The sequence below is a fragment of the Crocodylus siamensis genome, chromosome 14 (assembly GCF_052110815.1).
Source record: "Crocodylus siamensis isolate JL-2025a chromosome 14, ASM5211081v1, whole genome shotgun sequence".
Taxonomy (NCBI): domain Eukaryota; kingdom Metazoa; phylum Chordata; order Crocodylia; family Crocodylidae; genus Crocodylus; species Crocodylus siamensis.
In genome coordinates this window covers 1537108-1554693 of record NC_143408.1, presented here as the reverse complement: position 1 = coordinate 1554693, position 17586 = coordinate 1537108, and the positions used below count along the sequence as shown (strand labels likewise).

General features: G+C 43.8%; 1 protein-coding gene across 11 annotated transcripts in view; it reads right to left on the bottom strand.

Moving 5' to 3' along the window:
* GATAD2A (GATA zinc finger domain containing 2A) overlaps positions 1 to 17586 on the bottom strand; it is an 84627-nt gene that overhangs the window by 11281 nt on the left and 55760 nt on the right. For all 11 annotated transcript variants that reach the window (XM_090026760.1, XM_090026759.1, XM_090026756.1 and 8 more), the window contains 4 exons: positions 5007 to 5136; positions 4115 to 4246; positions 1886 to 1975; positions 769 to 900 (listed from right to left, as the gene is read on the bottom strand). In XM_090026760.1, coding sequence (XP_089882886.1) covers positions 769 to 900; positions 1886 to 1975; positions 4115 to 4246; positions 5007 to 5136 — 484 coding nt within the window. The remainder of the gene's footprint in view (positions 1 to 768; positions 901 to 1885; positions 1976 to 4114; positions 4247 to 5006; positions 5137 to 17586) is intronic.

Genomic DNA, 17586 nt, shown 5'->3' with positions numbered 1-17586 from the left:
AAAGCAGACCCATGGTTGCAAAATAAATCCCTGCTGAGCCAGATCAATATTCCCTTGTAACGCACAGTGGTGACAGTCTCCAATGGATCATATCAGATTTAACTACCTCCCCTCCCCTGCTTTCCTAGTGGAATCACTACCTTCTCCTCAATATGGGGCAAATGGGAGTAGGCATGAGATTTTATAACCAGATTTCTAGTTCTCCAGTTGGTCACCTCATTTACTGGCCTACTAAGCCAGTCAGGTATTGAGAAAAACTACAATGTTATCATCTGAACAAGAGTCACAATAGACAAGACAGGGAAGGAGGAGGGAAAAGAAGTTAAACACACAATTGCTTTAAGTTTTCTATGCTGCTCTGCTGAACGAAGGCAGTAGGCTCCAAGTCTTGCTTTTAGGTCCCTTTGTCTGCAGTGAGAAGCACTGGCTGTATCACAGCACCAGGGTTAACAGAAGGGGACAGTGCTCTGTGCCACCGCACAAGACCCGAGTTTGAGCTTTTCTCTTGGTCTATTAAGGGTGCTACAACAGACTGCATTAGCAAGCATGGGGCAGAAGGAGGTTGTGGTCATAATGCATCCAAGTCCATTAAGGCAAAGTTCCTAGAAGAATCACTTTCAGGCCAAGGGGGATGGTGGTACCCAAAACGCAGCCTTGAAGGTGGAATGCAGATGTGGAGAGGAGAACAGTGAGAATTTGCAGGCCAAAGGGGAAGAAGTGGAAACATCTGGAGAAGTCAAGGGGATGTACCAAGGAACCACCTCTTACCTGCGCTCCTCTAACAAGAGGCGGCATTACTATCTGTGTGTTCTGCTGAGATCCCAGCTTTGAAGATGCCTGCTGCCCGCCACGGACTAATGGAGGGGGGATAACAGTGCCTGGTATGCGTGTAGAAGAGGTCTGAAAAACAGAAAGGCATTAACTTCTAAATTCTTCCATACTTTTATTCAGCCTAACAAAATTAGAGAGACATCCAGAGACTGCATTGGATACCCCATCATTGCATGAATAATTGTTTCCTTTTGATTTTGTCTTCTCTTTCTTCCTCTTGACTTTTTCTACAATTCCAGCGTTCTTGTGATTGTAACTACAGGAAAGCTCTTGCAAAGCAGTGTCTTACACCAAGCACTAAACATACAGGTTAAAAAAAGGTTTTCCAGCTGCTCCAGTTAGAAAAATTCACAGGTCTCATTAACAACATGTCCTGTGGTAACAACTTATTTCACTCAGTGTAACACAGCTTTGGACATCTGGCTCCCTGTTCATCTGAGAGGCCCAAACTGACCGTGGTTCATGAGTTCAGGATCTCACAAGACGCAAGACTTCTGCTTTCCCCATTTTTTGGGAATAAAATGGCACAGCTTGAAAAGTGAGGGGAACTTAATGCTCTACCCACTCCTAACATCTTTTTCATTGAAAGACTTCAAATGCAGCTTGCAGTTATTAGCTAATCTTCCGAACAAACCCAGGAATTACTGCAATACTTCAGTGAACAGATAAAGAAGCTACGCAAACTCGCTCCAGATGTACATCTCAATCAGACAAAATGCGATCCAGGAGCTCCCTGTTCTGCTCTACCCCAGACAACTGACTGTAGTCTCACACTCTCTTTCTGAAGATGTCACACATGGCTCACGCTGGTCTCAAGAGTGCTGTTTAACTCCTCTGGTTCCAGGAAATGAGACGATGACCCACCAAAATAAGCTTTTTTCCCCTCCCCTCTGGTCTTAATTTTAAAAAGCTGATTGCAAAGGCTACCACTGATTTAAACAACAAGAAAGATATCTGAAGAACCAAATCACTATTTTGGTGACAACTTTCTCCCTTTGGCTACAATGCACCGTCAGCTCCCCTGCACACCCGCAACTTGGTAAGAGGAGCTGACCTGAAGGGATGGCTTGCCAGAAGGAACAGTCTGCGTTCCTCGCACCAAGGGGGGAGGCGTAGCCACAGCACTCCCCGAGGAACCGGCCGGCTGGAAGAGACCAACAGAAAGCATGAATACGAGGGCAGAAGTACAGCAGAGTAACCTCCCTGGGCCTTGGAGGAGAGTCTTTCAAGACATCATCCCCTTCCCACAGAGCACTTGAGATATGTTTAAGTAGATAAGATGGTATCGACTTGCTTGTTTCCACAGGAATGGAAAACTATGATTAAAACACAGAGTAGCAATTAGGTAATTAAAAAAATAATAAATCCATTAATCTGGTGAGACGGCTTAATTTAATTTGGTCTTACTGTCCACTGTGACTAGTCACAACTGGTTAAACAGGACATTCTGGTTTGAGGGATGGATTTCTCCTAAATTCATGTCCCTACTCCCCTTCCCCATTTTCATGAGTTGGAAAAGTTTAGGATCCAAAGACCCACATCATCTCTTGTTGTGGTACAATCATCCCTCAAACCAGGAGGGTGGAGTCGAAGAAGTCACCTTGTTTTGCATTGTGAAATCACAAAAGATTAAAAGGGATGCTTCAAGATATTGGGAAAGGCTTTCAAAAAGCAAGGTTGTCTTGTTCTCCTTGGTTAATTCAAGTATCCAAAGTTCTTACTTCTCCTTGTGCAATGCGTGTACCCAACACTGAGACTGTTTCAGCACATAAGAGTTATTAAAAAAAATTCAGAAGAAAAACCACCAAAAAAATAGGGAAGCAATACACTTCTGCCCATTTGGTTTATTTGACCCCAGAAGTCGTTCCTGCCCTGAGCAGGGGGGCTGGACCCGATGATCGCATGAGGTTCCTTCCAGCCCAAAACTTCTATGAATCTGCTTCCAGTGTGAACCATAATGCTTTTAAAAACAAGCCTGTACAAAGTCTTACCTTCCATAAAGCCATAATTGCATTTTAGAAATTAAAAAAAGTTTAAATTTATTTTTCTTAAAATTGCCTGCCAGGACTAGGATTCAGGATTTTGAGTGTCCCTAGCCAGAGCTTTTTAACACCTCTGAAACCAACTTAAAGAATACAGTGCTTCACCACCAACTCTGATTGTTCATGGCTCAAACCTTTTTAATGTCAGAAACCCTGAATCTCAGTGCTGACAGGTGAAGGAGCCATTTCAGGATGACCTATTACATGTATTCTGACAATATGCATGCTGCATAACGACTAAAAAAGATCTTGCAAATCCTTATTTTAAGCATACCACATGCACGTAACATTTTTAAACGGCCAAAAAGTCTTCAAAATGAAACATAACACTGATTTGACTGGCAGCTTGAACAGGAAGACTAAAGACAACAGTGAAATCAAAAATCTGGAAAGAACGTTTTGGAAGAACCAGATATGCAATAGCAGAGTTCAGGCAATCCACCGTATATCATTTGAGAGAGAGAGATAGTGCATAATTCTTGTTTTAAATGCATACTTAAATTCAGGGGGGAGGTTTAACACCTGTGGAAAAAACTATTGAATTAGTAATACAATACGTTAAGAACTTGAGGTTAGTTTCTAACACGTAGCTGATCAGGCAAGTCTTTCAAATGCGGTAGTAGTAGAGAGAAAGAAGTCAAAGCACTCATTCAAGAAAAGTCACAGCACAGACATGCATGCCTCTCTACTTTGTGATATGCCTCCATAAAGCTGTCTGGGTGGTACTATATGAATGTTACCAAAAAAAACCCCTTTTTGGTGATTTGGTGCATGAGGAAGGGTATGGGAGCATGCATGCTACCAGTTGCAGGATGTATACTGTAAATATAAAGGACTCATTTAAATAGTCTTTTAAAAGAGGCATCCATCTGTTCCAGAATAAAATCACCTATATTTAAAACAAGGAATAGCATTAAACCTATAATGAGCCTTTTGGTGCCTACGTGGCATATGAAACTATTTAGCAGAGAGGAAAAGAAACAAACAAACAAAAAAATCCCCAAACCCAAAACACCAAAGTTTCAAAATGGGTTTGACTTTTAAAGTAATGGGTTTTAAGATATCTACCAGACAGGCACATTTTGAAACACAAGGACCTGAATTTAAAAAGAAAGTTCTAACAGGAAATAAACAGCAACTCTTCCAAGAGATGTCTACGTTGATTAGAAAATGATGTGGAGCACCACAGATTACAGCACCCACCACAGCCACCTGTCAGACATCTGTGGCAAAATAGGTACCTTCTGAGTAGTGGTCTCCTTCTGTATTTGACTCTGCCGCAGCTTTTTCAACAAAACAAGTTTTGCTTCTTCTAACCGTAACTCTTCTTTTAGCTGCTTAATCATTCTGTCACGCTCCTCCGGACTGCTTTTCTGTAAGGACAGGTTAGGTTTAAAGGGCGAGAAGAGAATATAGCTTATATGACAACACATGGACATAAAAGCTAAGGAAAGCTCTTAAAAACAAAAGCATATTCTAAAATCCCTCCTCTAATTGAGGAAATAGATGACAAAATGAACTGTCAAACAAAAAACTTCAACTGTGCCATGCTGTGTATATTAAATACCAAACAGATCTCTACAAAGTTTCTTGTTTCTGTGGAGAAGAACAGGGGCTGATGAAGCTGGTATGAAGAACATTTAACAGACAGAAGCCCGGACTTTGATCTTCAGTAGAGCCTCAATTACAAGAAACTCGCTTCCCATAAACCAGACTGCCTAAAGTGGTGCACCAGTTGGTAAAAATAGCTGTTGAATACTCTATGCCGGTGATTCTCAACCAGGGTGCCACAGGGTACCTTTCAGGGGTGCTGCAGGGTTAGCACAGTGTTGGCACTATTAGTTAGGTGTGGAAAAACAGTTTGCAAGATAAACCCAGCAACTTCAAACAAGCTGTAATATTAAAAACATTCTGCCCTCTTGGGGTCTTTCTGAGTACTCTGCAAATAGCTACTTTATTTTTCTGTAGTCAAAGAACCAAGTGACGATTTTCCAACAAGTGCCTCGAGTCTAACAAGGTTGAGGATCACTGGTCTATCCTGTACTCTAAAATGGTTGCGATCAAAAGAATCAGCCCCTACATCCTAGTACATTTAAAAGGCAATAGCCTAGATGACATCAAGATGAGACTCACCATGAGTGCCTCTGTGTTGGTCTCTTTTAATGCTATTTTTGTTAAACCATTCATTCTAGGGCTTGAAGGTTCGTTGTCAGATAACACTATGACATCAGGAGAGGGGACTCTCTTTTCTCTCTTTATATCGCTGTAAACAGAGAAGCAAGACCAGTTACACACACAGATTAATTAATAATAGTAACAACGACTTCCCCCCCATGCAGCAAACAAAAGTTCCTTTTTTCAGCTCTTACTAGCTGATCAATTTTGAACACCTCAACTATGAATGAAGTTTTTAAGTACAGGCCAAAGTTTGCCTCCAGTTCCCATTTCTAAATAAAAATGATGAGAGCAATAAACAAGTCATATGAAATGGTACACTGAATAATCAAAGAATTGAGACCAGCCCTTATGTCCCTGGCTTTGGTAGCCTCAAACACAGATGATAAATATGATGTTAGTTTATTCAGTTCCCAACAGGAACTGCCCAGAGCCTGTCGATTCATTCATAAATGCAAACATAACATCTCTCAGTCATTGAGGACCAAGGCTATGAAAGCAAAGCAACGACCTGGAGTTGTAAGAAGCCATCCATAACCCAGAGCTCATCTCCAGAGCCAGCCCGCTCTCCAGTTGCACTTGCGTGAGAACTGGAAGATCAACACCTGCAATACGCCAGGGTTCAATGAATACCACTTAAATCTAGGTACTTCCCCTCCCTCTGGAAATGTCTAGGTTAAAACAGTAACTCCGGCGCACGAGGACTGTTTGCCAGAGTCCTAAGGATCCTGGGTGCATTTCAGCTGCAATCCTTTCAGTGCAGCAAATGGGAAACACTCTCACAGTTAAACAGACTTTTCCATGCAAGACCCCTGTTACTATCCCTGGCAGGTGCCCTCTTATTACTTTCAAATTGCAAGAGCCTAAAGCGGACATAAAATGCCTCCATTTGGTATATACCCCATCGTACAAAAACAAATGAACACACTCAGAGACAGATCCGATGCAGCTTGAACAGGACAGTGTTCAGAGAGTGCAGCCCTGCCATTAGCTGTTCTGGTTGAGCTTTACCGGAGCCCATGCTGAATCCAGAGACGTGAATTACCTTTGAACTCCATCACGTACCAGTCATACCAGGACTGAATTCTCGACCACGCTGGCAACAATGCACCGAGACATGTCACAGTGCCACAGTGCACTAGTGCCGTTCATCCTGCCATGCTGGACAGCTTTTGGACTGGACTTACACTGCTTGCAAAGTCTTCCTGGCTCAAGACGTCCAGAAGAGGCTATTTCCCAAGCGAAATAAGATCTCAGGCTGAAGTCAGACCTTACCAAAACACAGCGGAGCAATTGTGGCAACCCTTTGATGCTAGGATTTGGGATTTTTAGACGCAAGTTATTTTGCAGCAAGACTGCCAACACTGCAAGAACAGGGATTTAAGAGGCATTTTGCAGGCAAGCCCAAATAATGCAGCCTCCACTACAGCTACTGGAAGGTTTGTGTCTCATGGAGTATTTCAGCATCACGTTAGCAGAAATCTTTAAGTCGTTTTGTTTTTTGCATTCCTGCCTACAATTTCGACGTTTGCAAGAAAGCACTGTAATAAGCTTTTTGTGAACCAAGCCATCTTAAGTGCACTGTTGACTATATTGGTCTGTAAACAACCTCATAAAACCAACAAAGCCAAATGAAGTATATATCCAAACAGCCATTCAAAAAAGCATCTCTTGTGAACCAAACCTATCCACCTCTCATTTGTACTGCAGGGCGAGTATCACTGTAGTCGCAACCACGAAATGTGGTAAGTTAGCACATAAAAAAATCAGGAAGTTTTCTTCCAACATTAAGTCACAAATTCCCGCCCAGAGCAGGGAGGTTGGACTCAATAATCTTTCAAGGTCCCTTCCAGCCCTTCATTTCTATGATTCTGGCATTAACTGCCCTTTTTTGACCTATCTGGATTCTTCAAGTAACTCTTATTTAAAACTAGTAATGTTTTACTTAATGATGCAACAGATACCAGGCGTACTAATGCTCTCAAAATTAACTTCCCAGTTGCAAAGTATCCTTTATTCCTGTGCTGTTTATAGGACACGTGCAAAGGCAGAGTAAAATCCACGCTAGTCCAAAGTTTCCACGATATTACCAAGTAACAGCCTCATCTCTGTAGAGTCGATACTGCACTTCATGCAGCATCCACCACAGCAACAGAGCAGAAAAGTGAATTTAAGTGTCCTGTAGAGGGCACAGCGAGCCAGTGAAAGACTTGGCTCTGGAAGGGAATTTCAAAACACCAGGGGCACAGGTGAAAGTTTTAAAGCTAGAACTTGTCTGATTAAAATGCATCAAATGGGCTGCCTGGAGTAAAACAGGACAAGGAAAGGAAAAAGGCACCTGTTCTGAAATACACACTTCAGCAATAATGCAACTGAAAAAGCTCTTAGTAAAGATCTGACAATACCCTCTTCCCCAGTAACATTTACTGCCCCAACCAGTTAAAATGTGTATATATAAAATCAGCCAAAAAAGAAGTGTTTAACCAAGCAGCTAATTTCTGTACTTAGGTTACCAAAACGTATATATTGATAGGAACCGGCTGTAAAGTTTTCTGCACGGACAACCCAACCTGACATTTTTCAAGTCCAAAGGACCTTCTCAAGCACCACCCTTAGTATTTGATAGACCGTGCTTCTGCAGAGGGTAAAGCTATAAGGTACGTATGGGAGCAGCATGCTTTAAGCAGCTCCTACAAACCCCACTACTGCCTGGTTCCCTGTAGGCTTCATTCACTACGGCTACGAATGATGTATTGCAGAGCTGACATTCTCCCTATCTGCTCTAAAAGGCCATAAACTACCTAAGAGCCACACAATCTTGGCAAGTTGAACAAAGTTTTGTAAAGCTATCTGCCGGCTACTGACTCATCCCTCTCTGTAGCTGAGAAATAAAGTTAGCTAAGCTTCTAAGTGGGCCATTGCAAATTTAACACAAGAACATCAGCTTGTATGCAATCTCCATGCAAGAATCAATGTGGCTTAGAGACATGAACCTGTACGAACCAAGTGCAGATTTCAGCAGCGCCTGAGTCTGCTGCAAAAGGATTATCCTCGTTTTATCCTCTTGGAAGAGGCCTTATCCCAACTAGGTCCCTCCGCAAGGGATAAAATATAGGGCACGCATGTGGGCACGAAGCGGAGGCAGGCTGGAAGAACGGGAGGCAGCAGTCCGAAACTGGCTGCACCACTCCGAGACCATTAGCCACGTTTCAACTGTTGTGTTTAAAATAGAAGAAACTTAAAAAAGTGACGTGTCAAAAGGAAGTTGAATTGAAGACCATGGTGCTGATTGGGGGCGCTGCGTCGGCAGCAAGGTCCTGGTTTAACCGTTCCAGCCGAGCCCGAGGATAATCAATGTGTGTGTTTAGACGGGTGATGTCACCCCATCAATTATCACAGCATCATAACAGGCAGCAGGGAGCTAACTTCCTGTATGCTAATCAGGCCACCAAAAAGTCATGTGACAAAGGCATTTCCCTCGCTAGTCATGTGACCCTTTAACTGTTCCTTCCACCGTGAAAACCATGGCAACAGCCAGTTCCAACCGGTTTGTGACACATAGCCTTCATTTTGTGAGGTGAGGTAGGGTGCAGGTACTGTGAGAAAATGGAGCAGCCTCTGAAGTTCAGGGGCAGCAGGAGCTTGCTGGAGCAGCTGTCCACTCGTGCCAGTCCCTGCAAACACCCCCAGTGCAGCACCGGGACAGCCTCAACTTCTTTACTTCGCAAAGTTTAAAAAAGTTTGCAAATGCATGCACCGGTCGGCTTCAACAGCCCTAAAAAAAAAAAAGGGACCCTCAGTTCATTAAACTTTTTAAAAAGTTTATCCTGAGAAGTGGTTGCTTGGGGGGAGGGGGGAAGTGAAAAAAGCCAAAACAGTGCTTGCTTGTGCATGGTTCTTTTCCAACTTTTAAACAAAGTGAAAATCAAAGGCAGAGAAGAAACTGAAGCACACTGGGAGTGTCTACATGTGCATTTACTGCACAGTAAGTTACTGCAGTTTCTAAGCCGGCATCTACACGTGCGGGCATTACAGCACAGTAACGCTGTGTGTGGACCAACTTGGGAGTAAAGTTAGTTCCAAGTCAGTCCATACACATTGTGCACTAATGTGTCTACACATGCGTTACTGCGCAGTAATTACACACAGGTGTAAATTTGCTACCTGCATCGTGCAGGTAGCAAATCTATGCCCAAGTGGCATAAGTCGCCATAGTTACCGCACAGTAACCTAAATGACTGTGCAGTAAGTGTGCACATATAGATACACCCACTGAGTATTAAGTAATTCAGAGAGGGGAGAGGAAGAATGGGGAAAGGGACGGACAGCCTAGAAGACACATCCGACATGTGACGATAAAGCAGCTTTAATTTAATTAGCATACAATGTTAGCTGATCTGAGAATGATCAAACCTGCACTGAACACACTTTATTGCAGAGGTCTACGTTCATCACGGTTATTTGGGTAACATCTCTTTAACAAGATTAAGATGGGAAGATAAGCAAGCATTACAGGTTCTCTGCTGTGAAGAGATACCTTGAATAATCATAATTAAAAAATGGATTTAATATGGTCCATGGGAAAGAGATAGAGTATTAAAAGCCAGTCTTGTGATGGGGAAAAAACCTCTCACTCTCTATTCCTACCTGCATCAACTCATCTAAAGAACCACTGAGGATATCTGTAGACTTTGGCACAGTAACCAAGAAATAGGGGGTTACCTCATTGACATGAAGAACAGTTTTGGAAACCTGATGACAGAAAAGATTTTTTTCCTTTTTCGAGGTGCTGCCCACCAGTATGTCTGTAAGAAAGCTCTCACAAGCTATGTGTTCGAGACACGCACCGATTGCTGCATTCACACTAGGCTGAAATTCTGCATTGCTTCGCATTTTTGACTAGCAATGTGACGGGCTATAAACATAGATTCAGTGTTCAGGACGTTTCATTAAATAATTAGTAGATGAAAGTTTGCGAGTATACAGGACTTTGAGGCAAGGTCACTTTTATACTGTCCCTCCAAAACTTGTGCCTTCCCAATTGTTTGGTTACCATGGTAGAATATACTGGTATCTTCTATGCAGATTTAACCTAGCTCTTACCTACATTTTAGCTAACACCTGCCATCCGCATACCAAAACCTCTGACCATTGGAGGCAAGGTGCTTTGGGTCGATGTGATACCTTTTATTAGACCAACTCAATAGTTGGAAAATTTGTTCTTTGCAAGTTGTCAGGCACAAAATGCCCTTCTTCAGGCAGAGGGAGACTCTCCTAGAGTGTCTGTGCCTGAAAACTTGCAAAGAACATTTTTCTCCCCACTACTGAGTTGGTCTAATAAAAGAGATCACATATCTACCCAAAGAATCGTGTCTGCCTAGGTCCTTAGACCACAAAGGCTACAACCAGCACCCCTGACCACTGGAGGTGCTTCATGCTCATCTTTCGTTTGAACTCTGGTTAGAGTCTACCCACTTTGCACTGAGGACGTAAAAAGGGGAAGGAGGGGACTCTCTCAAGTGCGGACCATCCTCCAGTCCCCACCTGGCAATTCTCTCAAAGAACAAGCCCTGCAACTGATAACAGAGGAGGAAAGTTCCCTAGAGTATTGCTACACAAAGAGCCACAGGACACATCTCCAGACACAAACCGCCAATGCAATAAGAGACAAAGACAACGTAAGGGTTCGCTACAGGGGTGTTCACACCTGGACTAAGCTAGTCGAACAGCTCAGACACAGGTATGAGTCTCCCAGCTTACGCAGGCAATGGGGACATAGCCTGCGTGTTGTGCAACCCCCTCTCCATCCCAACAGTTGCTAAAATGCTTTGAAAGAAAGCCCTCTAACATTGTGTGGAATGAAGCTTCCAGTTGAGTTTTCAATCTGTTTAGTTAATTTAGAGACGCACAAAGATATAATGGTTGATAATTTAACTTCCTAAGACCACTTTGGGAAAAACAAGACATTCACCCTCCATATTCACTTACTTCCAGAAACACTTGCAGCAATCAAAAGGCTTGATAAACATCAATCTAAGAGTTTACCATTAAAGCATTCATGTATTGTAAAGAGCTTATCTTACTAGCGGGGAAGAGGCAGGAATATCAACTGCTCTACCCAAGGTCAGTCAGTCTGTAGCGGAGAGAGGCAGAGATCCTGGTCCTACCAAGTCACAGCCAAGTACCGTCAGTATGAGGGCACCCTCCCTCTTGCACCATTCGTTTTACAAGGTCAGGTTGTTCCCTCTAAAGATCCTGGAGCATCTTGTCTGCTCCAGCATGAATTTGGTAGACATCCACTCTTCAGTTAAAACCCACAGCTCCCACTGGGGCCAACCTATATTTGTTGACTTCAGGAAAAACACATAAAACAAAATGGGGGGGTCATCCAATTCAATAGACCTCAGGTGGCAGAGGCTATCCTTGGAGGCTGCCTTCCATTTAGTTGGGACAGAGGAAGATTAATTATGCTTTTGTCTTGAAGATGATGCATCTGAGGCCCAAAGTACCTTGGGACAGACGCAACTGTCATAATGGGTCCACTTCCCTAAGAGGCCTGCTATCAGGAACAGACCCTTTCCAACCATGTGGCTGCAGACTGAAAACTCTCAAGTCTGTGCAATAAAGCAAACACGTACTAGAGCTTTTCATTGAAGATTTCATTAATGGACGGAGCTGCTCCTATCCCGTGGACAGCAGAAGCTGAACTGTGGTACTGTAGCATGCTTGTAGCTGCCCCAGTTCAGCTTTCATTTGGCCCTGGTGTAGCAGCAGACACAAACACGTATTGCAAACGTAAATCCATCTCACCTTGGAGTTGCTAGAATTCCTCCATCTCCATGCCTTAAGACTAAACGAGGAACAAAAGCATAGCTATGAAGCTTATGCTAGGAGCTGGGATGGGGAGAGAGAGAAAGAAAATGTAGGAGCCCTTGGGTCTGATGCAGAAAGTTTATTTTTCAGGAGAGGGCTCTCTGGCAAGACTATGTCCAGAACCAGAGGTGACAGAAATGCAGCTGGAAGAGGTCCAGCACCTCAAGAGTTAGCAAGCATGCTTTCCACCTCTCCACACCAGTACAGGAGCATAAGCCCAAACAGACTCTGCTGGGACGACAGAGATCCCAACCCTGCTATAAAACACCATCATTCTTCTAACTAACCATCTCCTGACACATTCATCTGCAGCTGGGGCGAAAGGCAGAAGAGCAACCAGGACGCTCCAGCTCGCAGCACAGGAGAGCTGAGCTTTATTAGCAAGGTGCAGGTTGCACTCAACTCCCAAACCTACGAGACCAGAATCGCCTGCCGGCTAACAATATTACCTGCCTTAAAACACAGGATGCCTTATGGCGAGTCGCATGTTTTGAAGTGCGTCCAAGCAATCCTACTTTATTGCAAAGGAGCTTTTGGGGAGGTTATCTATAAAAACCTAGTTTTATGCCATTAAGATGTAGCTGGCTGGCAGTTTTGCTTCTGTTAAAATTCAAGGAAACTAAAAAAAAACCCCAACCCAAAACATTTTCTGGAAGCACTCCAGCTAGAGAGCTCACTTTTCTGGGCCTCTCTACTTCTCTGGTCTAGGATAGTTTATTAGCATCATTCAGTGTCATGGCTGTGATGCAAATAGTTCTTTTTTGCAGCCCTTGTTCGTCATAAAGGCTGTGAAATGTCCACCTCCTGATTCTGCACTCCCAGCTGTCCCCCCCCCGTTATCTTGTGTTAAAACAAACTGGCGATGTTTACAGTGAACCGCATCTTCCAAGACTTCGGCGCTGCCTGTTGAGCTGCAGAGCGCCAGCCTGTCATTGTGTTTTGTAATACTTTTGAGGTGGTTATAAAGATAATTCCTGAAGTGTCAGTAGGCTACAAGCGCTCCCATGCAAGTAAGCCTGCCCTGGGTCAACAGACTGGCCCCACTCAGACGGACATTGACTCATTACCTTTTGGCCTAGCTGACCTTAGAAGCAATATAACAGATTATCTTGTTAAAGCCAGCACAAATTGCTAAAGCATTTTTTTTTTCCAAATAGGAATTTAACAAAAACCACAATTAACTGAACAGTTATCCAGGTTGGGCTCATCTCAATGGCATACGTTAGCCTGGAAAAAAAAATAAAAATAAGAAGTCTTCCATGCTTATAATGTGTGAAGATTTGTGGATGTTGGTAATAGCTATATTGCTCTAAGGACATAGGCAGACACGGTCCTTTGAGTAAACGTGATACCTTTTATTAGACCAACTAAATTGGAAAAAAATTGTTCTTTACAAGCTTTCAGGCACAAACACCCTTCTTGAGGCATAAGGAGAGTCTGAAGAAGGGTATTTGTGCCCGAATGCTTGTAAAGAACAATTTTTTTCCAACTATTTAGTTGGCCTAACAAAAGATACCACATTATTAGACCAACTAAAGAGCTGGAAAAAAATATCACATCTCCACAAATCTTCGGACAAGGTTCTCTGGGTAGCGTCTCATCTTCCTCATCCCACAAGCTGCAATCCTTTGACATCTAGGTAGTCTCTCTCCATCTGCTAGGAAGTAAAGCAGGTATGAGAACTATGGCCCTGCAGGATTAATCCCTAACCCACAACATGAGTGTGGGTGAGAATAAGTTTTTCCTTATTTTATCCAATGACCTCCATATATTCTCCCCTCAAGGCACTGAAGGTAAGGAGGGAGAAGAGAAAAGACAGAAAATAAAGGAAAGCAGACTTTTAGAGATTTCAAATATCCACGAGACTCCAAAAAGCATCAATGGAAATCTTGACAGATTTGGTACACTACTGAAACAGAAACAAGATGATTACATTTTCCTTTCTCCCACGCTGCTGCTTTGGAGGGGGAAGGATTTCATGGAGCTGGGCCTGTATTTTGAAGTTAAGAAATTCACAAAAGCAAGAAACCTGCCCCCTGGGCTTGCCACAGTGGCCTTTACTCAACCTTTGCTGCACACCTGATTTGTAATGGAGCCCCACCACATCCGGGCTACCCCTCGACCACTGGAGTGAAACGTGAAATGTGGCAGAGCCCCATTTACACTGCCCTGGAACCTGCACTGCGTTCAGCTCACGCACGGCTCCAGCCAAAGCAGTAACAGCCGACCCATCACAGGTAAGGAACAACCGACCCATCCTAGATTAAATAAGGCACATTTAAGAACATGCTCTAGATACATTCCCATCATGGCCCAGCCACATGAGCCAATGCAGAAAAACTTTTTTGGGAGAGGATGGGAGAACCACCACGAAAAGTTTTCCCTTTTCCAATGGGAAAAAGACAACGGTAAATTCTCCATCAAGGGCCCCACAACACAGCTCAGAGCACGTAACTTTAACAGGCGAGTTAAAACACAAGTAGTTTAAAACACAAGTGGTTATTTTTAGTGATGTTGTACAACAAAAGGAGGACATGATGCCCTGCTAATGCAATTTTCCCGGAACCATAATGGGTAGTTCCGGGACAAGAGCGACGTTCCCCAAACCACATGCTGGAAGAGTTGCACAGAAAAAAAAAAACAACTTTCTGTGATTAGACTAGTTGGCAAGACTCCATCGTTCTAGGGAAGCCTACAGATTTCCCCACCCTCATTTTTCCTGGCAATTTTCACTTAAAACAAACAAGCAGTGGCTAAGGCCAGCCAGCCTGCATGTAATTTTGAAAGAACTGGAGCTGAAAAGCATGGGGATGGCCCATGGAAATTTAAATAATAAATAGGTTTGCTCCTAAGGAGATCAACTTCCATAAAATCACTTACTGCATCAAAAGCAAGTAAATGTGACGGCTTAGCTCTCTCCCATTTTTACTGGAGGAAGAATGATGTTAGCCCGAAAGAGCCAAGCCCTATAGCCTTTAATGCACTGATAATGGTATGGGTTGCGGGATTCTTCTTCAGACCAAGGGGAATACATGGACTCAACTAAGATTAAGCCACTAGAGTGGAGTTGGAAGGAAAATCAGCATTCAGGCATATTTAAAAGGAGAGGGAAATATGAAAAAGGGAGAGGGTGACAGCAATTTATCTTCGGCATCGTTGCCTTTATTGGCCATAATGCATGGCCCAGGAGCGGGAACGCAGAATCCGGACCTGAGGCTGCACCCTAGTCTACCACCAAGAGCATCACCTGCAAAAGCAGCCACCTTTGTTCTCCCATCTCAAAATAACTCCACTGAAAGCCTCACGTAGAAACAAGACTGCTTAACATCTTCACCAGGTTTAGTTTCAAACCAGGCCACCTGCAGCCTCTCCAAAAAACGGAGCTAAAAGGTGTTAAGATGCATCTCCGTTGGTGTTAAGTGAAGCTATTGGCAGAGGTAGGCCAGTTCAGTTGAAAGAGAAAGGTATTTCTCTTTTGCTTGCCTCGGATTGCGTAACGAGAGACTGAGCAGGGAATATTCAACAACATCCCCGAGAGCTGGGTATGTGCTGGAGGAGCTATATGTAAACGGCCCATTGCCTGCACACCCCAAAAGACTCTCTCGGGCTTTATTTCCAACTCTCCCCAGTACATACGGTCAGACTGACACGCCACGGTCCTGGGTGTACAAACTGCATCCGAGCATCTCTCATAGCAGACACTTCTCTTTATTTTGGATTAACAGAATTTATACCATCCCTATGAGACCTGAACACATTACTATGAAGGTCTGATCCTATGTGAGCAGGATGGCGTGCAGCACAACACGAATTCTTTCACCTGCCAGCACGGCAATGGGAATCAGACTTGCTGCATTAGAGTCCGTGCTAGCTAGCAAGGGGATCCTTGTGGAAGAAGTCACTCTGTAGCTGTCCCAAGCAGGAGCACAACAAGTCCTAACAGTCTAGCAACTAAATGGCAGCTCACACGTGCTAGCTGACAACAGGCTACGTCAATGTGCACGGGCTTGCCAGGGAGATACCCATAAAGGCAGAGTCATCGGCAGGGATCCTGGTTTTGTCCAATTTAAAAAAAACAAAATTGTTTGCTCTAACCCTCCCCACACCAAATCCACATTTTCCTGTTATTAAACAAAACACTGTGTCAATTCAAATAATATATAGTGGTGTTTTGTTTTAATCAGAGAAAAATGTGGGGTTGGGGGGGGTAAAGCAGAGGATGTTGGATTTTTTTTTGTTTCAAATCAGAAAAAGGCAGGATTCCTAGTTCATGTACATCTTCACTATGCCATGAGCTAGGCTGTTACTTCAAACACCCCTAATGCTGTGCACAACCCCCTGTAACTTGGATTCAGGGGCTGAGGCTTTGAGAAAGGATGGGACCTGCCTGCTTTGTGACTTTTTGCCAGCATGCTCACTGCAGAGTGCTGCTGGTTCACAAAGAACCCACCCAAAACTTACCCTTTGGAAAATATAAAATGCATTACAACTGATTGAGATGAACCCTCCAGGGTCTCAGCCTGCACCACAGGTGGGCCCCGACACCCCAAGACATGTGCAAGTGTCGAGAACACAGCAGTGTGGGTACGGTACTGGTTTGGGAGTGCCCACACCTGGGCACCACTGACCCGGGCTCATTGCATGCTGAAGACGGACACCAGATATGCACAGAGGTTATCACCTGGTTATCTCTGCCACTCCAGCATGGGGGAGGAACGCTGCCCAGAGTCGGACCCCCGTGGTACAGGACATGTTTCAGTCCTTGTAAAAACTGCATGTTCGGAGGTAGGCAGAGAAGTCCTTGCAGTCACATACCATCTATTTTAGTCCATGGTGTTATTATTCCTGGGTATAATAAAAAGGCCACTGACAACTTTAAGCTATATTTTATGAAGGGGTTTTACTGTTTCCCTGTGGCAGTTTATTAAGGTCTTTCCCAGCAAAGGAGAGAAAAGGGGACTCAGGAATATGACATACTACCAAACTGCTACAGGATGATGAGCCAGGAAGTTTAAAAGGGCCATGACAAGTTTAAGCTGACTTAAAAATGCCATTGAGCCAAAAAGCAGTGGATCAGGAGACAGAATACTCTTTGGCTAACTTCTTTCAGCTCTCATGCTCTTTGCTGGTATTTTTAAACTCTGCAGAGAAGCACAGTTTCCAAGGTGGTGATATCAGAGCAGTGTCAGTACCACAGTGCTGGAGAGCTGATGTTTGATAATCCAGAAGATGCTGTATTTCAGCAGGGCCTCTGCAGGTCTCCATCCCTGCAAGGGGAAGAGGGAGGTGGGGGTTTACACTTCTTAAGTGGAGCAGCTCCCTTACTGATTTTGCTTGAAAGCTACTGCAAAAAAATACTGAAAGAAATCCGAGAAAAGTCTGGTGATCGCAGCTAGGTAGAAGCTGTTCTGAATTACTGTGCTATTAACTGCTTTGTTCATCTGTTTAAAAAGGAGCTGAATTGAGTCAAACCCTGCCAAGCAATTCCCCGTCCATCAATGCTTATTTCTCTAGTATCATTTATAAGATGATCGTCACATTTCTGCATCATTTAGAGCACAGGCACAAGCCACTTTTGGTCCCTTTTTACTCTCCACGGCAGATCTGGCCTACTGGTCCACTTCTCAAAACGAGCTACGCTGCTGGAAACACACACAGGAGCAAG